Source organism: Salmo trutta, chromosome 16 (genome assembly GCF_901001165.1).
Source record: "Salmo trutta chromosome 16, fSalTru1.1, whole genome shotgun sequence".
Lineage (NCBI taxonomy): Eukaryota > Metazoa > Chordata > Actinopteri > Salmoniformes > Salmonidae > Salmo > Salmo trutta.
Window position 1 is genome coordinate 6,505,347 of NC_042972.1, and position 27,525 is coordinate 6,532,871.

The window sequence follows — 27,525 nt, forward strand, 5'->3', positions numbered from 1 at the left end:
CTCTTTATCTCTCTCTCACAATTAAATTCACCCTCTCACTCTCACTCTCTCTCCCTCTTTCTCTTTCTCTCTGTCTCTGACTCTCACCAATTCAATTCTCTCTCTCTCTCTCTCTCTCTCTCTCTCTCTCTCTCTCTCACAGAAACTCCATCCTCAATTCTTTCCTCCATCTCCTAACAATGCCATTAATGTGTATCGCTCCACCAGTCTTTCACTCCTCTGCGAACAGTCCAACTGCCTTCTCCAATCATACCCTTATTTTCAGTTTCTCTTTCCTGAAGGGAGCATTTTTACACCTAATTGAAAACATAAAGTACATTTTCTCAATACAACAACACACTTGTACATCTGTTTCAGTTCATTTATGTTATTACATGTCCAGTTGTATCATTTTGATGGATTTTTTAAAACCAATTTAAAATGTTACTGTTTTTTTTTTTTAAGTACATTTTGGAATTCAGAAAAAGTACTTAGCTGTTTTAGAAGCGTTATATCACAGTCTCTTTCATGTCTCTGAATCAGAGTTGTAAACCACACAAACAGAGAAGTGGCTAAGTGAGAAGGTACAGGGGCTTGTAGATAAAAGGGGGTTATTTGCTTTGATGTCAGTTGGTACTGGACATCCCACGGTGTTAGCCATGCGTTAAGCCCCCCAGATCACCGCTCTGATCAGAAGAGATACATATTGAGAAGTGACACCGTGCTGCGGGAATCACACAGATACGTGGTTTGCTTCCCAAACGGCATCCTATTCTCTTTATAGTGCACTACATTTGACCAGGGCCCAACAGGGGTAGTGCATTACTTTTGACCGGAGCCCTATGTAGGGAACAGGTTGCCATTTGGGATGCACACAGTGTGAGTGGTGACAGGGTGCTGCTGTGTTCACTGAGGGATGGTGACCTGTGCTGTTATTCTGTTAGCCTCTTCTCTACACTGGGTTCAGAGCAGCTAACAGCGGCATTTACCTGGAATGCGTCCAAAATGGCACCGTATTCCCTTTGTAGTGCACTACTTTTGACCAGAGCTCTATGGGCCCTAGTCAAAAGTAGTGCACTTTAAAGGGAATAGGGTGCCATTCAGGTGGTCATCACATATTGTGTCCTACCAGCAACCACTACATGGCTTGTCCCTTGTCCTTTCCTGGACTCTGGTTTGGGTAGAGCCCTTATCTTATGTGGTAGTAGTCACTGTTACTGAGGAGTCCTTGTATATACACACACACACACACACACGCACTCGCACACGCACACACAGGACACACACACACAGAACACGCACACACACAGGACACGCACACACACAGAACACACACACACACACAGGACACACACAGGACACACACAGGACACACACAGGACACACACACTCAGACCATCACACACACACAGGACACACACACAGGACACACACACACACAGGACACACACACACAGACCATCACACACACACAGGACACACACACACACACACAGGACACACACAGGACACACACACAAAAACATACACAGGACACACACACACACAAACACTGGATCAGGATTATGTGTTCACTGTGTTCACTTTGTTGTCATGTCCCCTTTATAATTAGGATGCAGTAATTATTATCACCATAATTAACAACTTGCTACTGCAGCAGTATTGGTCGGCAGGTACCAATACTAACCTGGGAGAAATATGACTTTATTTACATTGTCAGTTAACAATGTTGTTCAAATATCTCCTTCTCATTCAAGGTTCGTCTGTTATTTGACCTTTATTTAGTTAGTTAAGACCAAATTCTTATTTTACAATGACGGTCTACTCCGGCCAAACCCTCCCTTAACCCGGACGACGCTGGGCCAATTGTGCGCCGACCCTATGAGGTGATGGCTGTCAGTCTTTCTGTAATGGATCTATTTGTCATACCTCTTGCTTTATTGAACTAGTACTATAGTTAAATAAAGGTTAAATAAAAAAAATAAAAAAATTGAACTGGGGGCTTTTTCACAAAAAGTACCAGACAAGGTCAGGATCGTCATTTCAATCTCAAAACGTTATTATTACTGTGACATTACTGTTGGGGCACGGACATCTTAACTAACACTGCCAGATGATAGACGCTCATGCTACCTATCGATATTACACAATACAATTATTGAGATAGGACAGTAAATCCAGTTATGTAATGGACACTGAAGTCTTCCATTAGCTCCCCCAAGGTAAAGCCTATGATTTAGTACAGTAGGCTAACACTCAGTCTTGTAGAACTCTGCAAACTTGGGTTTTAACCATTCTTGGCTATAAAAACAACAGAAGACTTTGCTCTGTTGTCGCCAAGGTTCAATTGATTAACTGGTTTTCCCCTGTAGTCTCTCTCTGTACATACTGTAATTAAACTAGAATCTATTAGCAACTCTATTCTCCTCTTTAGGCCATTGAAACAACGCTGGGGAAAGTCATGGTGTGATGCATTATATTGGAGCAGGTGTGACGGTGTTATGTTATGGCTGGAAGAAGCAAATAAAGATACAGAGAAAAAGGGATTTTAACTATCTAGAATGATGTCCTATTTACAGTATATCTGAAATAGGAAAATAACAAACTAGCATGTCCAAAAGATGCCAACATTTATTCTCTGTTCCAGAAGGTGATGTCAAAGCAAGCTCAAGGCTGAAGGACAGTTCTATTGATTTACTCATCAGCTTTAATTCCTGACACTTATAGGCTCCATCCCTATTGGCAATGGAGCCAACCAGGGAATGGATATTTTTGTGCAATTGGTTTCACAGGGTCTATTTCAGCAGGGGATCGAGGGTCTATTCTGATCTAGGAACTGGACATTTTATAAAGCTTGGAGGTAAAAGTGTCTTACATAATGGGAATAATGTATAGTCAGTCTAAGTTAGAGGAGTTTTGCCCACATACCTTTTTCTACACAAACAGTGGATTGTTAGACAAGGATACTCTTGAGGCCTAAGACTTGTTCTAAGACTTGCTTATCTGTCTTTTATTTCCAGGGTTTGACGCATACTTCATGTCGCGGACGCTGGAGAACAACCGCAGGAACGTTTGGTTCGCAGAATACTGGGAGGAGAACTTCAACTGTAAACTAATGAGCTCCTCCAAGAAGGAAGACACCAGCAGGAAATGCACAGGTAGCCATTTTGTTGTTGCACTTGACAAAGTTGTACTTTAAAACCATTAAATATTGTTATTTTAATCATAGGGCATGGTCATAATAGATAATAATAGATTCTGGAGAACTCAACAAAGTTGTACTTTATTACCCTAAACATTTTAACTCTTTAATCATATTGCATTGTAGTAGGTGTATGACAGGATCTGCAACACATTGCTGTTCTCTGAACACCACTTGGTAATGTTTTATTCTGCGCTCTGCAAGGATGTACAGTAACCCCCCTAAGGCTTGGTACTCTTGTTGTAGGTGTGGATGATAGGGTTTGAAATCAATGCAGTGGTATTGAACACCACTCTTTTGCTGAGGCAGTTCAACCCACAACATTTTTCTTTCTGTGCATGCAACATACTCTACTGCAGTCTCGTATGTATGATTCATTGAATTGAAGATCACTGCCCACCAAACAACATTCTGCTTTTTCAATGACTGAATTGAAGATCACTGCCCACCAAACAAGATTATGCTTCTTCAATGACTGAATTGAAGATCACTGCCCACCAAACAACATGCTGCTTATTCAATGACTCTCTTTCTTGTTTGTTTCCCCTTGCATTAGAACGCAACACCATAAAGAAGAGCTCAAGTCCCCTAGTCCGAGCTGAGCTTAGCTGAGCCCTTCCATTACTTAATGAGCCTGGCTTCATCCCTATCCATATCTCCTCCCTGCTGTGGGTTCTGCATTCCAAATGGCACCGTATTTCCTATCGGTCATGGTCAAAAGTAGTGCACTACATATAAAATAGGGTGCCATTTGAGACTCAGCCTGTATTTCAGGATGATTGACTTGTACAATACTACCGGCACAACAGGCTGGATGAGACACGGTGGAAGACTGACTAGTTAAGCCTTGAAGCACTCTTAATGAGAATGTCAGAAAACGGATATTACATTATAAATCTACAAGCAAGGTGTTTCTTTCTGTGGCATAAGTGTGGTATAGTTTAGCCACAGGAAACATGAAGAAATACTACACGTGTGATGTTTATCTAGTGATAGTGCAGTAGGTGGAGGTGTCATTTAATTAACCTTTTTGTTAATTCAATTAAATTATTTGTAAACATAACTCAATAACATTTTATATGATGTATTTCCTATTCATCAAAAACTGTATCAATAAGGCTTGAAATGACTTACAGTTGAAGTCAGAAGTTTACATACACCTTAGCCGTTTTTCACAATTCCTGACATTTAATCCTAGTAAAAATTCCCTGTCTTAGGTCAGTTAGGATCACCACTTTATTTTAAGAATGTGAAATGTCAGAATAATAGTAGAGAGAATGATTTATTTCAACTTTTATTTCTTCCATCACATTCCCAGTTGGTCAGAAGTTTACATAAACTCAATTAGTATTTTGTAGCACTGAATTTAAATTGTTTAACTTGGGTGAAACGTTTCAGGTAGCCTTCCACAAGCTTCCCACAATAAGTTGGGTGAATTTTGGCCCATTCCTCCTGACAGAGCTGGTGTAACTGAGTCAGGTTTGTAGACCTCCTTGCTTGAACACGCTTTTTCAGTTCTGCCCACAAATTTTACATAGGGTTGAGGTCAGGACTTTGTGATGGCCACTCCAATACCTTGACTTTGTTGTCCTTAAGCCACTTTGCCACAACTTTGGAAGTATGCTTGGGGTCATTGTCCATTTGGAAGACCCATTTGCGACCAAGCTTTAACTTCCTGACTGATGTTTTGAGATGTTCCTTCAATATATCCACATAATTTTCCATCCTGATGATGCCATCTATTTTGTGAAGTGCACCAGTCCCTCCTGTAGCAAAGCACCCCCACAACATAATGCTGCCACCCCTGTGCTTCACGTTGAGATGGTGTTCTTCGGCTTGCAAGCCTCCCCCTTTTTCCTCCAAACATAACGATGGTTGTTATTTTTGTTTCATCAGACCAGAGGACATTTCTCCAAAAGGTACGGTCTTTGTCCCCATGTGCAGTTGCAAACCGTAGTCTGGCTTTTTTATGGCTGTTTTGGAGCAGTGGCTCCTTCCTTGCTGAGCGGTCTTTCAGGTTATGTTGATATAGGACTTGTTTTACTGTGGATATAGATACTTTTGTACCTTTTTCTCCAGCATGTTCACAAGGTCCTTTGCTGTTGTTCTTGGATTGATTTGCACTTTTCGCACCAAAGTACGTTCATCTCTAGGAGACAGAACGAGTCTCCTTCCTGAGTGTTATAACGGCTGTGTGGTCCCATGGTGTTTATACTTGCGTACTATTGTTTGTACAGATGAACGTGCTACCTTCAGTCATTTGGAAATTGCTCCCAAGGATGAACCAGACTTGTGGAGGTCTACAATTTTTTTTCTGAGGTCTTGGCTGATTTCTTTTGATTTTCCCATGATGTCAAGTAAAGAAGCACTGAGTTTGAAGGTAGGCCTTTGAAATACATCCACAGGTACACCTCCAATTGACTCAAATTATGTCAATTAGCCTATCAGAAGCTTCTAAAGCCATGACATCATTTTCTGGAATTTTCCAAGTTGTTGAAAAGGAACAGTCAACTTAGTGTATGTAAACTTCTGACACATTGGAATTGTGATACAGTGAAATATAAGTGAAATAATCTGCTGTTAACAATTTTTGGAAAAATGACTTGTGTCATTCACAAAGTAGATGTCCTGACCGACCTGCCAAAACTATAGTTTGTTAACAAGAAATTTGTGGAGTGGTTGAAAAACGAGTTTTAATAACTCCAACTTCTGACTTTAACTGTATATTCTTTCTAAATATAGTATAATCAAATGATACAACCATTAACTATAAGATTTCACCTTCCTTGTAACTGTAAAATAAATATTCGTATGTTTAGTGTTAGAGAAATTCTGCATATTTTCTAAAGGTCTCTCTTGATCAAAACATCTGTCCCATCATTGTGAATGTCTCACAGAGCTCAAGCTTGGCTTCCTGAACTTGTTAGGAATGCACCTTTCATCTCATACTAATCGTGTCCATCTATGACAAACAAAAATAGTTTTTTTTGGTTTAAAATCTATGAAATATTTTAGATTAATGGCCATAATTCAATCTCTGCATGTGCTATAGTGATGAAACTACTCTCTCCTGCTACTCTACGATGTAAAGATTGCAGACATGTGCTTTGTCAGTGGCTGTGAGGTAGGGTTCAGTCTGGAGTTGATAGACAGTCGTAAGAGTGAATGAAATGGTAAGAGGGACATCCCAGCTTCAAGTGGTTTCAAATGTCTCTTCCTACGTAACACAGGCTCAAAAAAGGATATACTACTATGTCCGTGAGAACCAGGGCTATCAGTCAATGCGGTGTCCACAGATCGATTTACATGCAAATTAGCAAAAATGTACCGGTTTTAGGCCAGATTGTTCTTCAAGCTGTTGAAACATTCATACTGTAGATGACCAGCAAGGTCAAATCATAATCAGTAGTTATAGGGAGGAGGGGGGGGGCAGAGAACCTGGCAGGATATAACCCAACCCACTTTTGCAAAAACACAGCCCCCACACCACCAAAGGGATATCAACAGGTCACTAATTTACTACCCTGAGACAAGGCCGAGTATAGTCCACGAAGATCTCCCCCGCTGCACGAGCCGAGGACAGGAATGATGGAAGAGCGTGAGAGAACCAGTGACTCAGCCCTTGTAATAGGGTCAGAGATAGAGAATCCCAGTGGAGAGAGGGGAGCCGGCCAGGCAGAGACAGCAAGGGAGGTTCGTCACTCCAGTGCCTTGCCATTCACCTTCACACCCCTGGGCCAGATTACACTCAATCATAAGACCTACTGAAGAGATGAGTCTTCAGTAAAGACTTAAAGGTCAAGACTGAGTCTGCATATTTCACATGGATCGACAGACTATTTCATAAAAATGGAACTCTATAGGAGAAAGCCCTGCCTCCAGCTGTTTGCTTAGATATTCTAGGAATAATAAGGAGGTCTGCGTTTTGTGACCGTAGCGTACGTGAAGGTATGTACGGCTGGACCAAATCGCAGGATGGGTAGGAGCAAGTCCATGTAATGCTTTGTAGGTTAGCAGTAACACCTTGAAATCATCCCTAGCCTTAGCAGGAAGCCAGTGTAGAGAGGCTAGCACTGGAGTAATATGATCAAATGTTTTGGTTCTAGTCAAGATTCTAGCAGCCGTGTTTAGCGCTAGCTGAAGTTTATTTAGTGCCTTATCCGGGTAGCCCGGAAAGTAGAGCATTACAGTACACTAATCTTGAAGTTACAAAAGCATCATTTTTGGGCATTTTTTTTTTGCAATGTTTTTCGAAGATGTAAAAAAGCTGCTCTTTAAATATTTTTAATATGTTCGTCCATAAGGGTCCAGAATAACGCTGAGATCCTTCACACTTTTCTTTGAGACGACTGTACAACCATCGAGATCCATTTTCAGATCCGACTGCAGATCACTTATGTTTCTTAGGACCCAGAACTATCTAACATCTCTGTTTTGTCAGAGTTTAACAGTAAGATTTCTTAGTGAGGCAAGTGCACTAATTAACATGAAAACATGATTAATAACAGCCATTTCCTGTTGGTATCCTAATACCGAATCCCCTTAACAAGACACCTCCACTATTACTGCAGAAGCTTCAGTGACTGCTGTACCTTTTTTTTAAAACACATTACAAGACACAATTACTTGATTAACATGAAAACATGATTAACAACTCCTAGTACAATCTCTAGGTGGGCATACTATTTCCCCATAATAAGACATCTACCTCCAGTGTGAGAGGTGTGAGAGCGTTCAACCAAAACAACCTCAGAGATAGACAGTACTTTTTTTTATATAACAAACAACGTTTTTGGATCTGTACTTAATTCATTGACATTAAAAAATCATTTTTCACCATCTCCAAGTCTAGATTTTTAACAATCTCCGGGTACGTAGCCTACTGACCCCCAGTAATACCTAAGCTCCATAATGAGACACCTAGGTAGTACCCTACTGATCCCCAGTAATACCTAAGCCCCATAATGAGACACCTAGTTAGTACCCTACTGATCCCCAGTAATACCTAAGCCCCATAATGAGACACCTAGGTAGTACCCTACTGATCCCCAGTAATACCTAAGCCCCATAATGAGACACCTAGGTAGTACCCTACTGATCCCCAGTAATACCTAAGCCCCATAATGAGACACCTAGGTAGTACCCTACTGATCCCCAGTAATACCTAAGCCCCATAATGAGACACCTAGGTAGTAAACCGCCTGCAGTGTTAGCAGGCTGAGAGGTCAGTGGTAGTGATATGACGGCTGTACCTTCAGAAACTGCTGTATCAAATCAAATCAAATGTATTTATAAAGCCCTTTTTACATCAACAGATGTCACAAAGTGCTGGACAGAAACCCAGCCTAAAACCCCAAACAGCAAGCAATGCAGATGTAGAATCACAGTTGCTAGGAAAAACACCGTAGAAAGGCAGGAACCTAGAAAGAAACTTAGAGAGGAACCAGGCTCTGAGGGGTGGCCAGTCCTCTTCTGGCTGTGCCGGGTAGAGAGGAAACAGGCTCTAAGGGGTGGCCAGTCCTCTTCTGGCTGTGCCGGTTAGAGAGGAACCAGGCATCTGAGGGGTGGCCAGTCCTCTTCTGGCTGTGCCGGGTAGAGAGGAACCAGGGTCTGAAGGGTGGCCAGTCCTCTTCTGGCTATGTCAGGTAGAGAGGAACCAGGGTCTGAAGGGTGGCCAGTCCTCTTCTGGCTATGTCAGGTAGAGAGGAACCAGGGTCTGAAGGGTGGCAAGCCCTCTTCTGGCTGTGCCGGGTACAGAGGAACCAGGCTCTGAAGGGTGGCCAGTCCTCTTCTGGCTGTGTCGGGTAGAGAGGAACCAGGGTCTGAAGGGTGGCCAGTCCTCTTCTGGCTATGTCAGGTAGAGAGGAACCAGGGTCTGAAGGGTGGCAAGTCCTCTTCTGGCTATGTCAGGTAGAGAGGAACCAGGGTCTGAAGGGTGGCAAGTCCTCTTCTGGCTGTGTCGGGTAGAGAGGAACCAGGGTCTGAAGGGTGGCCAGTCCTCTTCTGGCTGTGCCAGGTAGAGAGGAACCAGGATCTGAAGGGTGGCCAGTCCTCTTCTGGCTGTGCCGGGTAGAGAGGAACCAGGGTCTGAAGGGTGGCCAGTCCTCTTCTGTCTGTTGCTAATCTTCCAAATAAAGCGTAATCTCTTAGAAGTATGTTGAATAACAGTAGTGGTTAATTATGAAACAAGCAAAAAAATTAAAAATAAAAATAAACATTTTGATCACCTTGAAATATTCACAACACAATGTGCAAACAATAACACCACTCAGAAGCATATACGCTGAAATACCTTTTTTTTGGTTCATATGAGACATGATTAACATCTAGCTACATGTAGGTATTCTAAATCTCCACACCAAGACTTCTTAATAACTTTATCCGCATGACAAGCCACTTAGACCTCCTGTATGAGATATCAGCAGTAGTGAATGCTGTACCTTTTATATATATATATATATAAATAACATACACATTGATCAGAGTCATAGTTCATTAGCATGAACACATGATTACCAATCTCCAGTTATTACCTATCCGAATATATAATGCGACACCAAGGTTAAAAAAAAGCCACATCCGGTGTGATGGTATGAAAGTGTCACTGTTAGGAGTAGCTCAGATCTCTAACCCTGCTCTGGCTCTGGTTCTCCTCTCCTATCTAGGTGGAACATGCTTTTGTAGTCTAGCCACCTTCGCCTGGAGACAGCCAGGCAGCCAGCTAGGCAGCCAGCTAGGCAGCCAGCTAGGCAGGCAGGCAGGCAGCGAGCTTTGTGAGGCCAATTTGCACACATCAAGGAACAGAGTGGGACGACAGTAGGGGAAGCACATGCTGCTGTTGTAAGGATTACATTATGCTGCAGGGGCAATATGGGTCCTGGGATTCTGATAGGGTAGGAGAGATCAGAGTCTGGTGTTTCCAGTGTAGGAGGAGAGATCGGAGTCTGGTGTTTCCAGTGAGGGAGGGAAAGAGAACAGGGTCTGGTGTTTCCAGTGAGGGAGGGAAAGAGAACAGGGTCTGGTGTTTCCAGTGTAGGTGAGATCAGAGTCTGGTGTTTCCAGTGAGGGAGGGAAAGAAAACAGGGTCTGGTGTTTCCAGTGTAGGAGGAGAGATGAGAGTCTGTTGTTTCCAGTGAGGGAGAGAAAGAGAAGAGGGTCTGGTGTTTCCAGTGATGGAGGGAAAGAGAACTGGGTCTGATGTTTTCAGTGATGGAGGGGAATTTGGGGTCTGGTGTTTCCAGTGATGGAGGGGAATTTGGGGTCTGGTGTTTCCAGTGATGGAGGGGAATTTGCGGTCTGGTGTTTCCAGTGATGGAAGGGAATTTGGGGTCTGGTGTTTCCAGTGATGGAAGGGAATTTGGGGTCTGGTGTTTCCAGTGATGGAAGGGAATTTGGGGTCTGGTGTTTCCAGTGATGGAAGGGAATTTGGGGTCTTGTGTTTGCAGTGAGGGATGGGAGAACAGGCTCTGGTGTTTCCCGTGAGGAAGGGCTAGCCATTACAATACTACTATACCTGACTAGCCATTACAATACTACTATACCTGACTAGCCATTACAATACTACTATACCTGACTAGCCATTACAATACTACTCTACCTGACTAGCCATTACAATACTACTATACCTGACTAGCCATTACAATACTACTATACCTGACTAGCCATTATAATACTACTATACCTGACTAGCCATTACAATACTACTATACCTGGCTAGCCATTACAATACTACTATACCTAACTAGCCATTATAATACTGTTATACCTGGTTAGCCATTACAATACTGCTATACCTGGCTAGCTATTATAATACTGTTATACCTGGTTAGCCATTACAATACTGCTATACCTGACTAGCCATTATAATACTACTATACCTGACTAGCCATTATAATACTACTATACCTGACTAGCCATTATAATACTACTATACCTGACTAGCCATTATAATACTACTATACCTGACTAGCCATTACAATACTACTATACCTGACTAGCCATTATAATACTACTATACCTGACTAGCCATTATAATACTACTATACCTGACTAGCCATTACAATACTACTATACCTGACTAGCCATTATAATACTACTATACCTGACTAGCCATTATAATACTACTATACCTGACTAGCCATTACAATACTACTATACCTGACTAGCCATTACAATACTACTATACCTGACTAGCCATTATAATGCTGCTATACCTGGCTAGCCATTATAATACTACTATACCTGGCTAGCCATTACAAAACTACTATACCTGACTAGCTATTAGAATACTACTATACCTGACTAGCCATTACAATACTACTATACCTGACTAGCCATTATAATGCTGCTATACCTGACTAGCCATTACAATACTACTATACCTGGCTAGCTATTATAATGCTGCTATACCTGACTAGCCATTACAATACTACTATACCTGGCTAGCCATTATAATGCTGCTATACCTGACTAGCCATTACAATACCGCTATACCTGACTAGCTATTATAATACTACTATACCTGACTAGCTATTATAATACTACTACTATACCTGACTAGCCATTATAATACTACTATACCTGACTAGCCATTACAATACTACTATACCTGACAAGCCATTACAATTGTAAGGGGTGCATAACTGGTGGCAGTGAAGTCAGACGCAGGAGAGCAGAACTAGGTAAATAGCCGGAGCAGTTTAATTCCAAAACCAACGCCATAAAGAAATAATCGACATGGGTACAATACCCGAAGTGCACCAGTACACATATGCACAAGCACTTGCAAACATCGGACAAGGACATGTGGGGAACAGAAGGTTAAATAAACAACATGTAATTGATGGGATTGAAACCAGGTGTGTGGGAAGACAAGACAAAACAAATGGAAAATGAAAAGTGGATCGGCGATGGCTAGAAGACCGGTGACATCGACCACCGCCGAACGTCGCCCGAACAAGGAGAGGGACCAACTTCGGAGGAAGTCGTGACAACAATACTACTATACCTGACTAGCCATTATAATACTACTATACCTGGTTAGCCATTGTAATACTACTATACCTGACTAGCCATTATAATGCTGCAATACCTGGTTAGCCATTGTAATTCCAATCTACCTGGTTATCCATTGTAATACCACTGTACCTGTTTAGCCATTATAACACTACTGTATCAGAGGAATTCTAAGCCTGTTATTTTTCTGTCCTGTCCTACACTAATTAGCAGCCCTCCTCCTCCTCCTCTCTGTTGGATTATTACTTGCTTGGCGTGTTAGCTGCTGGTGCCTCCTCCCTCTTTAACCAGACGTAATGCGATGATTAGGACAGGATTTAATAGGACGGTTCCTTCCTCTCACCGTGTCTCCCTGTTTGTCTAATTTTGGTTGACTGTTTCTTCATCTTCACATTTCTCACCCTGCTATGGAAGCTTATTGCTGCCACAGAACAAACAATTCATGTTTTTTCCCCCCCCTTCTTTTTGTCAGCAATATACTTCCGTACATGGCTGACCAACAGTGATAATAGATCTATTATCGCTAACCTTAATCACCCCTACAGTATTTGGTGCTGCTAAACGTTCACACACTGAACGGGGTCAAAAGCAGGGGCGATAGCAGTTACTTCTCTCCTCCTCTCCATATTATCCTGAAACCCAATCCCCACGCAGTACAGTAACGGCTGAGTCTGATTTTCAGTAAACAGTAAACATGGTACACTGTATAACCATAAGTTGATGTTTTTTTTTTGCCATTTTTGAGTGTAATTGCTGGAATGAGATATAAAGTGAAGCCAAAAATGTCATGCACCCTAACACAATGTTTGGTGGTTTTACAAGCAGCTAAATACGTCCAGTCACCGCATTTGAGAACACGTTCTGTTACCATGTTCTAAGCAAAGCAGTCATCTAGTACATTGTTTCAGGAAGCTGCCACAAAACACCATTCACCTTAGGGCATGTGCATTTCTGTTCACTGTGATAAAAATAAATATCTGTTAGCATGACATTTTTGGCTGCACTTTATATCTCATTCCAACAATTACACTCAAAAAATGGCAAAACCATCAACTTATACAGTATACCATGTTTACTGTTTACTGAAAATTAAACTCAGCCGTTACTCAGCCGCATGGGGATTGGGTTTCAGGATAATATGGAGAGGAGGAGAGAAGTAACTGCTATCTCCCCTGCTTTTGACCCCGTTCAGTGTGTGAACGTTTTGCGGCACCGAATACTGTAGGGGTGATTAGTGTGACATGCTTTCTCCAATCTATCATAGAGCAGGAAATAGAACATCTCTTTAAATGTTACTGGCTGGAACAATCTTCTCTGAGATAAATTCTAAGCTCCCATGATGCACTGTGTTGGGGGAGAGAGAGAGAGAGATTCCAATGTCCCTTGTCCAAATGTAAATTAGTTTGTTTGATACGGTACATAATGTGTCAATGTGTTTGATAGGGTATATCATGATAGTGTCTATATGTATGATAGGGTATATAATGATAATGCATGCATGTGTATGATAGGGTATATCATGATAATGTATATATGTGTTTGATAGGATATACAATGATAATGCATATATGAGTTGAATAGGGTATAATGATAATGTATTTGTGTTTGATAGACATTATCATTATATACCCTATGTGTTTGATATGGTATATAGTGATAATGTATATATATATATATATATATGAGTTTGATATGGTAGATAATGTATATGTGTGTGATAGGGTATATAATGATAATGTTTATGTGTTTGATAGGGCATATAATTATAATGAGTCAATGTGTTCAAAAGGGTATATAATGATAAGGTTCTAGGTCCCCAAGAACACAGTGGCCTCCATCATTCTTAAATGGAAGAAGTTTGGAACCACCAAGACTCTTCCTAGAGCTGACTGAGCCAAACTGAGCATTCGGGGAAGGGAGGTGACCAAGAACCCGATGGTCACTCTGACAAACCTCGAGAGTTCCTCTGTGGAGATGGGAGAATCTTCCAGGACAACCATCTCTGCAGCACTCCACCAATCAGGCCTTTATGGTAGAGTGGCCATGACAGCCCATTTGGAGTTTGCCAAAAGGCACCTATAGGACTCTTAGACCATGAGAAACAAGATTTTCTGGTCTGATGAAACCAAGGTTGAACTCTTTGCCCTAAATGCCAAGCGTAACATCTGGAGGAAACCTGGCACCATCCCTATGGTGAAGCATGGTGGTGGCAGCATCATGCTGTGGGGATGTTCTTCAGCGGCAGGGACTGGCAGACTAGTTAGGATCAAGAGAAAGACGAACAGAGCAAAGTACAGAGAGATCCTTGATGAAAACTTGCTCCAGAGTGCTCAGGACCTCAGACTGGGGCCAAGGGTCACCTTCCAATAGGACAAAGACCCTAAGCACACAGCCAAGACAACGCAGTAGTGACTTCGGGACAAGTCTCTGAATGTCCTTGAGTGGGCCAGCCAGAGCCCGGACGTTAACCCAATCGATCATCTTTTGAGGGACCTGAAAATAGCTGTTCAGCAACACTCCCCATCCAACCTGACTGAAATTGAGAGGATCTGCAAAGAAGATTGGGAGAAACTCCCCAAATATAGGTGTGCCAAGCTTGTAGCGTCATGCCCAAGAAGACTCAAGTGTAATCGCTGCCAAAGGTGCATCAACTAAGTACTGAGCAGAGTTTCTGAATACTTAAAAAAAAATGGAAATATCACATTTACATAAGACATTTGCAAAAATGTCTAAAAACCTGTTTTTCCTTTGGGGTATAGTGTGAAGATTGACAAGAGTTTTTTTAAATCCATTTTAGAATAACGCTGTAACGTAACAAACTGTGGAAAAAGTGAAGGGGTCTGAATACTTTCCGAATGCACTGTATAATGATAATGTCCTGTATATCACATGTAAGGATTATATGTGTATGTCATATGATGATGATACGAGCCACAAAGTACCAATGATATTTTATGGTTGTGGGATTGTGTTTTCTTTAGTGTTCATTTTGTTTTATTATTTATTACGGGAAACACAGTTGCTAATTAAAGTTGGAAGCTCTGTTGGGTATTTGCAAAAGATCAAAAGAAATCTAGAGCAGTAAGACATTGCCATGGAGACATTTGGGTTGCACTGTTGCTACACTACGCGTGTGTGTGTGTGTGTGTGTGTGTGTGTGTGTGTGTGTGTGTGTGTGTGTGTGCGTGCGTGTGTCAAAACAAAGCCAATGCTGAATACAGATCCAGCCTAGGGCAACCATTTTAACTACTCCAAATCTTTCAGTTATTCCTGACTCTGTTGTTGGTATTATGTATTTTCAGGAGAATCAAGCATTTCTGCAATGACAGATTCTAGAACACGTTTGTGAACTTTCACCATCTCAATGTGGTTAATTGTGTCTTTCTCTTTTATTGTTTCCCAAGTTGTCCTATTTATTTAATTTAACATTCAAGTTGATTATTTTATGCTCAGGCTAAAAGTGTTCAAGTAAAAATGTTTCATAATAAGCCAGAGAATAAAACTAAAAAGTAGTATAAATTAAAACTGATGAAATGAAATGCCACTTTCTTTCAGCTGAATCAGAAATAGTACCAACATATACAGAGGGAAGGAACTTTTCTCTACAGTCTTGTAAGATGATGTACTGTACATACTGTAGTTAATTAACACAACAAACTGTTGTTTAGCTAGCTATTTTTAATTTTTCCAAACAGAAGCCCTGTAAATATGTGACAAAATTAAGCAGTAGAAATTAGGATTGGGTCTAAATTGAATAATGACAGTGTAACAGGTAATTCAAATCTTTGAAGAAAGGAGATTAGGATTTTGATGATCAAACACCCATTGTCGTTGTTATTATCACCATATTGTAAACATTATTTTCCTCAATAAGTCTGCTCAATGTTAATTGGTTGTAATGTACTATTTCTCAGGAAAATGTCAATTAAAACTAATAAAAAATTGTCATGTATTCTCATTGTATGCCAGTGTACAAGTGTACACTGGCATACAACGCATTTGAGATGTGAACATGTCTCTCTGTGTGGTATCATTTAACCCCCTAAGGTTGATGTCTGCGCTCTACTGAAATGTAATTAGCATAATCAAAAAAATTCCCCATTAAAATCCTTCAGTTTAAACTAGAGATATCTGGGTTTTGTTGCATCGGATGCGTCTCAATCACCCCCATCCGCCGATGTAACACTTCCTCATCTGCGGGGAAAGCTGACAGAGCTACAGTGGTGTTTGTCAAACCATGAGACATCCCAAAAATCGATCTTCTCACAAAATTGCTGGTAGTGTCGGAACAGTTTGGCCTAAAAATTATTATGACCCCATTTTCTCCGTTTTGCTGTACGACCCACAAGCATCTTGGGACTTGTTTAAAGTCGGTGCAGCCGATCTGCCAACTTCTGTCTGTAGCATCCGAACAGTTTGGGCTACACACTAGTATGGCCCGTCTGTGTGAAGGTGAGACTGTCACGAACAATATATATGGAGTCTGTTTAGTGACAAAATAAGGGGTTAAATACTAATATTTTCTGATCTGTCTTACACCTCTCAAATATAAGACAGGCACTTCAGAACAAACTTCCTTCAGAATTTTTTGGGGCGGGGACTATCTGTTGCTCCATGTAGTGAATATGTTATTCAATGCATTTGTATGGGCTAATAGCAGTCAAGGCCAAAAACAATAATTCATCAAATAATAAAAATTTAAAAAAATGATACTACCTGGCCTGATGACTCCTGGCTGTCCCCACATGGTCATGCTGCTGCTCCAGTTTCAACTGTTCTGCCTGCAGCTATGGAACCCTGACCTCTTCACCGGACATGTTACTTTGTCCCGGATCTGCTGTTTTCGACTTTCTCTCTCTCTCTATCTTTCTCTCTGACACACCTGCTGTCTCGACCTCTGAATGCTTGGCTATGAAAAGCCAAATTACATTTACTCCTGAGGTACTGATCTGTTGCACCCTCTACTACCACTGTGATTATTATTTGACCCTGCTGGTCATCTATGAACGTTTGAACATCTTGAAGAACAATCTGGCCTTATTGGCCATCTACTCCTATAATCTCCACCCGGCACAGCCAGAAGAGGACTGGCCACCCCTCAGAGCCTGGTTCCTCTAAGTTTCTTCCTAGGTTCCTGCCATTCTAGGGTGTTTTTCCTAGCCACGGTGCTTCTACATCTGCATTGGTTGCTGTTTGGAGTTTTTGTCTGTGTTTCTGTTTAGCACTTTGTGACATCTGCTGATGTAAAAAGGGCTTTATAAATACATTTGATTGATTGATTGATTGAGTAGTACTCCTCTCCCCTGGCTTAGACAGGGCTTATACTCTTATGGGTTAAGGTAAAATGTTTGGTATAGTACCATTGAAGGTAAGAAACACAGTGGTTTTGACTTTTGTTGTAATTCTCTCAAAGTCTCCAAGGTGATGAAATAAATTCAGAGAAGGTAGAGAGTGGATCTCTCCAATGAAATGCAACTGCTCGAGATAAAGCAGCTATTCGAATGTCCAGATAAGCCTCTGTGTAATTCCATGGGTCCACTTGATCATGTGAACTAATGTGAAGACTTAGTAAAGAGCAGATTAAACAGCATGTATACTCCATGTAACCATCATGTGTTTGTATTATAAATTGTATTTTAATGTTTAAGGAGTCTTGGAAGATTAGTCCAAATGGGGACTAAAAGAGATCCAAATAAAATCAAAATCAAAATCATAATGCAGCCAAACTATTCATTTCTCCAAAATCAGTCTTCTCAAGAAAACATCTGAGTCCGAACGATTTGACCTACAAACTATTATTTCCACTCTATGGAAAGGGGACTTGTAGGAACTTGGTAACGTCTATGTGCCAACTTCTGTCTGTAGCATCTGAACTGTTTGGGCTACAAACTAATGTGACCCCACTGTGGAAAGGGGAGATTATCACGATTTTCTCTTTTTCTCTACGACCCAACAAGTGTCATGGGACCAAAAACATGAATGGAAAGATGAAGGTAGTTTTGTGCCAACTCCCAAAAAATTGTTAAATGTGTGAAAAATTGGTAAAAAAATATATATATATTTCCTGGGCTTTCTTATATTTCCTAGATATAGGACAAACACTTTAAAATCTTGTTTCATATTATACATTTTTTGACTGTCATTTTCGCCATTTATGAATGTGTTATTCAATGTGTTTCTCTGGGCTATAGTAGTAAAGTTCAAATTCAATATATTATTACAAATTTTTTTGGATACCTAAAGGGGTCCTAAAATTCAAAATCAAATAGCTAAATGATTCATAGTATGAAAACAATTCCATATGTCAGTTTAGAACCCCCCCACCCCCCATATAGTATTTGTTTATATTTACAATGTTTACAAACATTGAACTTAAACAAGCTTATAATTTGGATCCTAATGGAATAAGATTTGAACCAAGCTCATCAGGCATTTACAAGTTATATTCTTCATGAATCAATGTGTACACATTATTCATTTATACGGATGTAGCAACTGCAGATTGACCCTTTAATGCAAATGTAAAGTAATGTCCCGTATTTACCCAGTTATTAAGCAGAAGTCGTTTCGTAACATTACATATGTGCTATACTTGGCAGCCGACACAAATCTGAATTACATACACAGCACATATAAGAAATGTATTAAGTAAACGAAAAACAGTACAAATCAGGAAGTCAGGCAGGATGGGAAGTCAGGCAGGATCTATTCCAAAATACATATTGGAATATTCTTCTCTTTTCATCCACAGGCCAGGAGCGGATCGGGATAGACTCTAAGTACGAACAGGAGGGGAAGGTTCAGTTTGTGATCGATGCGGTGTACGCTATGGCCCATGCTCTTCACAACATGCAGAGAGACCTGTGTCCCGATGTCTCAGGGATCTGTGACGATATGGACCTAGCTGGGGGCAAGAAACTGCTCAAGTACATCCGCAGTGTCACCTTCAATGGTAAGTATACTAATGCCAACACATCAATCAATTGACCAATCAATCAATTTATAAATGTATCAACCAATTAATCAATCATTCAACAAATCAATCAATATAGTACACTATAACGATGTGATAAGAACCTATTAGCTACACCCCGGTGAAGGTTCTTCAGCCAAAATGTTGGTCAAATGTTTTACCGAAATATTACTCAAATACATCCACAGCTACCAGAGATACGGTTACAACATTCACTTACATTTTTTAAGAATACAAAACAGCAATACCAGACAATGTTTACACTGTGGGAAGTGATGTCATAACATACATTTTCTGGATTGACTGACCTTCATGTCTTAAAGTAATGATGGACTGCCATTTCTCTTTGCTTATTTGAGCTTTTCTTGCCATAATATGGACTTGGTCTTTTACCAAATAGGGCTATCTTCTGTATACCACCCCTACCGTGTCACAACACAACTGATTGGCTGAAACACATTAAGAAGGAAGTAAATTCCACAAATTAACTTTTTAATTGAAATGCATTCCAGGTGACTTTGAATTTCTATTTGAAATGTTTTACTTATCTATTGTTTTACTTAACACTTTTTTTTCTTAACTTCTTAAAGCATTGTTGGTTAAGGTAAGTAAGCATTTCACTGTAAGGTGAAACCTGTTGATTTGATTTGATTTGATACCTCATAAAGCTGGTTGAGAGAATGCCGAGAGTGTGCAAAGCTTTAATTAAGGCAAAGTGTTGCTACTTTGAAGAATCTCAAATATAACATATATTCGTATTTGTTTAACACTTCTTTGGGGTTACTACATGATTCAATATGTGTTACTTCACAGTATTGATGTTTTCACTATTATTCTACAATATATAAAATAGTAAAAATAAAGAAAAACCCTGAAATGAGTAGGTGCGTCCAAACCTTTGACTGGTACTGTACTGTATGTGTGGAATTATTTTATTAGACCAGCCTACAAAACAAAAAAACATGTCATCTGTAGTGCTGAGTGACTAGTACTTTCTAAAGGTTTCGGGTTTGATTATGAAAAAAAAAATACTAATGGTTTTCAATTTCTGTTTCTATTATTATAATGTTTTTTAATTAAATGCATTATGTGGGTTGAATGCTGTAACAAACACAGATTAAAACAATGAATAAAAGTCCCATGATGCTAGTGAGTGCCCATTACTGCTTATCACTTATTAACCATAATTTATTCACATTAGTTTACTTAAATAAAATATTTCAGTTGTGTATGTATATAGAAAAAATGTTCAGCCTATTTGAAGAATGTATTATTTCATTCCAAGTCCTCATCTCATATTTATAGAGCTGCTGTCTATGCTATGAGAGCTGCTGTCTATGATTCAATTGAGATGTTTTGTCACTGGCCTACACACAATACCCCATGATGTCAAATTCTAATTATGTTTTTAGAAATGTTTACAAATTAATAGAAAATGAAAATATGAAATGTCTTGAGTCAATAAGTATTCAACCCCCTAAGTTCAGGAGTAGAAATGCGCTTAACAAGTCACATAATAAGTTGTATGGACTCACTTTGAGTGCAATAATAGTGTTTAACATGATTTTTGAATGACTACCTCATCTCTGTACCCCAACACGTACAATTATTATCTGTAAGGTCCTTCAGTCTAGCAGTGAATTTTAAACACAGATTCAACCACGAAGACCAGCAAGGTTTTTCAATGCCCGAAAAGAAAGGCACCAATTGGTAGACGGGTAAACAAGCAAAACACAGACATTGTTTATTGCTTTGAGCATGGGATAATCAGTGTATGGTGGACGGTGTATCAATACACCGAGTCGCTACAAAGACACAGACGTCGTTCCTAACTCAGTTGCCGGAGAGGAAGGATTTCACCATGAGACCAATGGTGACTTTAATTGTTTTTTCATTGTCAACATTGGTATAGTTAGGCATGACATGCCAACAACAAACTCTGGACCTACATATCCATTCATAACTGACCAAAAATGTGAAAGACAAGCATTGTAATTTTGAATTCCATAAAGTGAGTGTGGAAGAGTTGAAAAAAAGTATTGTACTATGAATAATGACAAGCCACCTGGCTCTGACAACTTGGAAGGAGAATTACTGAGGATGATAGAGGAATATATTGGAATATATATATATATATACTGCTCAAAAAAATAAAGGGAACACTTAAACAACACATCCTAGATCTGAATGAAAGAAATAATCTTATTAAATACTTTTTTCTTTACATAGTTGAATGTGCTGACAACAAAATCACACAAAAAAAAATCAATGGAAATCCAATTTATCAACCCATGGAGGTCTGGATTTGGAGTCACACTCAAAATGAAAGTGGAAAACCACACTACAGGCTGATCCAACGTTGATGTAATGTCCTTAAAACAAGTCAAAATGAGGCTCAGTGGTGTGTGTGGCCTCCACGTGCCTGTACGACCTCTCTACAATGCCTGGGCATGCTCCTGATGAGGTGGCGGATGGTCTCCTGAGGGATCTCCTCCCAGACCTGGACTAAAGCATCCGCCAACTCCTGGACAGTCTGTGGTGCAACATGACGTTGGTGGATGGAGCGAGACATGATGTCCCAGATGTGCTCAATTGGATTCAGGTCTGGGAAACGGGCGAGCCAGTCCATAGCATCAATGCCTTCCTCTTGCAGGAACTGCTGACACACTCCAGCCACATGAGGTCTAGCATTGTCTTGCATTAGGAGGAACCCAGGGCCAACCGCACCAGCATATGGTCTCACAAGGGGTCTGAGGATCTCATCTCGGTACCTAATTGCAGTCAGGCTACCTCTGGCGAGCACATGGAGGGCTGTGCGGCCCCCCAAAGAAATGCCACCCCACACCATGACTGACCCACCGCCAAACCGGTCATGCTGGAGGATGTTGCAGGCAGCAGAACGTTCTCCACGGCATCTCCAGACTCTGTCACGTCTGTCACATGTGCTCAGTGAGAACCTGCTTTCATCTGTGAAGAGCACAGGGCGCCAGTGGCGAATTTGCTAATCTTGGTGTTCTCTGGCAAATGCCAAACGTCCTGCATGGTGTTGGGCTGTAAGCACAACCCCTACCTGTGGACGTCAGGCCCTCATACCACCCTCATGGAGTCTGTTTCTGACCGTTTGAGCAGACACATGCACATTTGTGGCCTGCTGGAGGTCATTTTGCAGGGCTCTGGCAGTGCTTCTCCTGCTCCTCCTTGCACAAAGGCGGAGGTAGCGGTCCTGCTGCTGGGTTGTTGCCCTCCTACGGCCTCCTCCACACCTCCTGATGTACTAGCCTGTCTCCTGGTAGCGCCTCCATGCTCTGGACACTACGCTGACAGACACAGCAAACCTTCTTGCCACAGCTCGCATTGATGTGCCATCCTGGATGAGCTGCACTACCTGAGCCACTTGTGTGGGTTGTAGACTCCGTCTCATGCTACCTCTAGAGTGAAAGCACCGCCAGCATTCAAAAGTGACCAAAACATCAGCCAGGAAGCATAGGAAATGAGAAGTGGTCTGTGGTCCCCACCTGCAGAACCACTCCTTTATTGGGAGTGTCTTGCAAATTGCCTATAATTTCCACCTGTTGTCTATTCCATTTGCACAACAGCATGTGAAATTTATTGTCAATCAGTGTTGCTTCCTAAATGGACAGTTTGATTTCACAGAAGTGTGATTGACTTGGAGTTACATTGTGTTGTTTAAGTGTTCCCTTTATTTTTTAGTGATAGTGAAGACATCGAAACTATTAAATAACACAAATGGAATCATGCCGTAACCAAAAAAAAGTTTAAACAAATCAAAATATATTGTATATTTGAGATTCTTCAAAGTAGCCACCCTTTGCCTTGATGAAAGCTTTGAAAACTCTTTGCATTTTCTCAACCAGCTTCACCTAGAAGTCATTTCAATATACAGGTGTGCATTGCTAGAAGTCAATTTGTGAAATGTATTTCCTTCGTAATGCTTTTTAGCCAATCGTTGTGACAGGGTAAGGGTGGTATATAGAAGATAGACATATTTGGTAAAAGACCAAGTCCATATTATGGTAAGAACAGCTCAAATTAGCAAAGAGAAACGACAGTCCATCATTAGTTAAACACATGAAGGTCAGTCAATGTAGAACATTTCAAGAACTTTGAAAGTTTATTCAAGTGCAATTGCAAAAACCATCAAACGCTATGATGAAACTGGCTCTCATGAGGACCTCCACAGGAAAGGAAGACCCAGTTACCTCTGCTGCAGAGGATAAGTTCATTAGAGTTAACTGCACATCAGGATGCAGCCCAAATAAATGTTTCACAGAGTTCAAGTAACAGACACATCTCAACATCAACTGTTCAGAGGAGACTGTGTGAATCAGGCCTTCATTGTCAAATTTCTGCAAAGAAACAAATAATACAGGACACCAATAAGAAGAAGAAACTTGTTTGGGCCAAAAACACGAGTAATGGACATTAGACAGGTGGAAATCTGTCCTTTGGTCTGATGAGTCCAATTGGTTCAGAAGTCTGTCCATAATAAAGCACTGCTCTGCTTTTTTGACATTGCTATCAACAATACAAGTCTTACAGGCCCTAGTTTTGTCACACTTGGACTACTACCGAGTCATATGGTCAAGTGCCACAAAGAAGATCATAGCCAAATTACAGTTGGCCCAGAACAGAGCAGCACGTATGGCCCTTAAATGGTAACAGAGAGCTAACATCAATGGTATGCATGTCAATCTCTCCTGGCTCAAATATTGACTGCATCACTACTTGTCTTTGTGAGAGGTACTGACATGTTGGAAAGCACAAAGTTGTCTGTTTAAACAGCTTACACACAGCTCAGACACCCATACAAACCCCACAAGACATCACCAGGGGTCTCTTCACAGTCCCCAAGTCCAGAACAGACTGCGGGAAAAACACAGTACTACACTGAGCCATGACTACGTGGAACTCTATTCCAAATCAAGTAACTCATGTAAGCAGTCAAATCTGATTTTAAAAACGGATAAAACTACACCTTATGGGACAACGCAGACTGTGAAGAGACACACACTAACACACAGACTCTGCAAACATGTACATTATAATATTGTTGTATGGTGATATTATACATTTTGTTTTGTAGATATGTAGTGGTTTTAATTTTAGTTGTTTGTGTGATGTACAGTAATTGCCTAAATGTGTTTGGACACCAAGACGAGTAACTGCCTTGGCAGTAGCTAATGTGGATCCCTAATTAATACAAATACAAATACTTGAAGTTTTGCTGCTAACGTTTCTGCCACTTGTTCAAAGGGTTTAAAGTCAACTCTACCCTCCAGTGTAAATAGATAAAAAGAACTAAAATACTTTTGCATACTTCCATCAGCACTCGAGAGACAGCTAACTTCTTAAACCCAGAGGCAGACAGCTAACTCATTCACCCTACAGACAGAGAGAGAGACAGCTAACTCCTTCAACCCAAAGACAGAGACAGCTAACTCATTCACCCTACAGACAGAGACAGCTAATTCCTTCACCCCAAAGACAGAGACAGATAACTCCTTCAACCCAAAGACAGAGACAGCTAACGCATTCACCCCAGAGACAGAGACAGCTAACTCCTTCACCCCAGAGACAGAGACAGCTAAGTCCTCCACCCCAGAGACAGAAAGAGCTAACTCCTTCACCCCAGAGACAGAGACAGCTAACTCCTTCACCCCAGAGACAGAGACAGCAAACTCCTTCACCCCAGAGACAGAAACAGAGACAGCTAACTCCTTCATCCCAGAGACAGAGACAGCTAACTCCTTCATCGCAGTGACAGAGACAGTTAACTCCTTCACCCCAGAGACAGAGACAGCTAACTCCTTCACCCCAGAGACAGAGACAGAGACAGCTAACTCCTTCACCCCAGAGACAGAGACAGATAACTCCTTCCCCCTACAGACAGAGAGAGAGACAGCTAACTCCTTCACCCCAGAGACAGTGACAGAGACAGCTAACTCCTTCATCCCAGAGACAGAGACAGCTAACTCCTTCATCCCAGAGAAAGAGACAGAGACAGCTAACTCCTTCATCCCAGAGACAGATAACTCCTTCATCCCAGAGACAGAGACAGCTAACTCCTTCATCACAGAGACAGAGACAGCTAACTTCTTCATCCCAGAGACAGAGACGGCTAACTCCCAACACACCAGAGACGGCTAACTCCCAACACACCAGAGACAGCTAACTCCCAACACACCAGAGACAGCTAACTCCCAACACACCAGAGACAGCTAACTCCCAACACACCAGAGACAGCTATCTCCCAACACACCAGAGACAGCTATCTCCCAACACACCAGAGACAGCTAACCCCAAACACACCAGAAACAGCTATCTCCCAACACACCAGAGACAGCTAACTCCCAACACACCAGAGACAGCTAACCCCAAACACATCAGAGACAGCTAACTCCCAACACACCAGAGACAGCTAACCCCAAACACACCAGAGACAGCTAACTCCCAACACACCAGAGACAGCTAACCCCAAACACATCAGAGACAGCTAACTCCCAACACACCGGTGAAGAGACATCATCAGTTATTCTCTTCAATTCAATTCAAGGCGCTTTATTGGCATGGAAAACAAATGTTAACATTGCCAAAGCAAGTGAAGTAGATAATATACAAAAGTGAAATAAACAATAAAATTGAACAGGAAACATTACACTCACAGAAGTTCCAAAAGAACGAAGACATTATGAATGTCATATTATATATAAAAACAGTATTGTAACGATGTGCAAATGGTTAAGCCAACAACAAACTCTGGACCTACATATCCATTCATAACTGACCAAAAATGTGAAAGACAAGTAATGTAATTTTGAATTCCATAAAGTGAGTGTGGAAGAGGTGAAAAAAAGTATTGTACTATGAATAATGACAAGCCACCTGGCTCTGACAACTTGGAAGGAAAATTACTGAGGATGATAGAGGAATATATTGGAATATATACACTGCTCAAAAAAATAAAGGGAACACTTAAACAACACAATGTAACTCCAAGTCAATCACACTTCTGTGATATCAAAACTGTCCACTTAGGAAGCAACACTGATTGACAATAAATTTCACATGCTGTTGTGCAAATGGAATAGACAACAGGTGGAAATTATAGGCAATTAGCAAGACACCCCCAATAAAGGAGTGGTTCTGCAGGTGGTAACCACAGACCACTTCTCAGTTCCTATGCTTCCTGGCTGATGTTTTGGTCACTTTTGAATGCTGGCGGTGCTTTCACTCTAGTGGTAGCATGAGACGGAGTCTACAACCCACACAAGTGGCTCAGGTAGTGCAACTCATCCAGGATGGCACATCAATGCGAGCTGTGGCAAGAAGGTTTGCTGTGTCTGTCAGTGTAGTGTCCAGAGCATGGAGGCACTACCAGGAGACAGGCCAGTACATCAGGAGACGTGGATGAGGCCGTAGGAGGGCAACAACCCAGCAGCAGGACCGCTACCTCCGCCTTTGTGCAAGGAGGAGCAGGAGAAGCACTGCCAGAGCCCTGCAAAATGACCTCCAGCAGGCCACAAATGTGCATGTGTCTGCTCAAACGGTCAGAAACAGACTCCATGAGGGTGGTATGAGGGCCCGACGTCCACAGGTGGGGGTTGGGCTTACAGCCCAACACCATGCAGGACGTTTGGCATTTGCCAGAGAACACCAAGATTGGCAAATTCGCCACTGGCGCCCTGTGCTCTTCACAGATGAAAGCAGGTTCACACTGAGCACGTGACAGACGTGACAGAGTCTGGAGACGCCGTAGAGAACGTTCTGCTGCCTGCAACATCCTCCAGCATGACCTGTTTGGCGGTGGGTCAGTCATGGTGTGGGGTGGCATTTCTTTGGGGTCCGCACAGCCCTCCATGTGCTCGCCAGAGGTAGCCTGACTGCCATTAGGTACCGAGATGAGATCCTCAGACCCCTTGTGAGACCATATGCTGGTGCGGTTGGCCCTGGGTTCCTCCTAATGCAAGACAATGCTAGACCTCATGTGGCTGGAGTGTGTCAGCAGTTCCTGCAAGAGGAAGGCATTGATGCTATGGACTGGCCCGCCCGTTCCCCAGACCTGAATGCAATTGACCACATCAGGGACATTATGTCTCGCTCCATCCATCAATGCCACGTTGCACCACAGACTGTCCAGGAGTTGTCGGATGCTTTAGTCCAGGTCTGGGAGGAGATCCCTCAGGAGACCATCCGCCACCTCATCAGGAGCATGCCCAGGCGTTGTAGGGAGGTCATACAGGCACGTGGAGGCCACACACACAACTGAGCCTCATTTTGACTTGTTTTAAGGACATTACATCAAAGTTGGATCAGCCTGTAGTGTGGTTTTCCACTT

General features: G+C 41.6%; 1 protein-coding gene across 3 annotated transcripts in view; it reads left to right on the plus strand.

Annotated features, from left to right (window-relative positions):
- The window catches only part of grm7 (glutamate metabotropic receptor 7), a 344,805-nt gene that overhangs the window by 206,815 nt on the left and 110,465 nt on the right, over window positions 1–27,525 (plus strand). For all 3 annotated transcript variants that reach the window (XM_029692860.1, XM_029692859.1, XM_029692861.1), the window contains exons 5-6: window positions 3,000–3,137; window positions 18,948–19,148. In XM_029692860.1, the coding sequence (XP_029548720.1) occupies window positions 3,000–3,137; window positions 18,948–19,148 (339 nt within the window). The remainder of the gene's footprint in view (window positions 1–2,999; window positions 3,138–18,947; window positions 19,149–27,525) is intronic.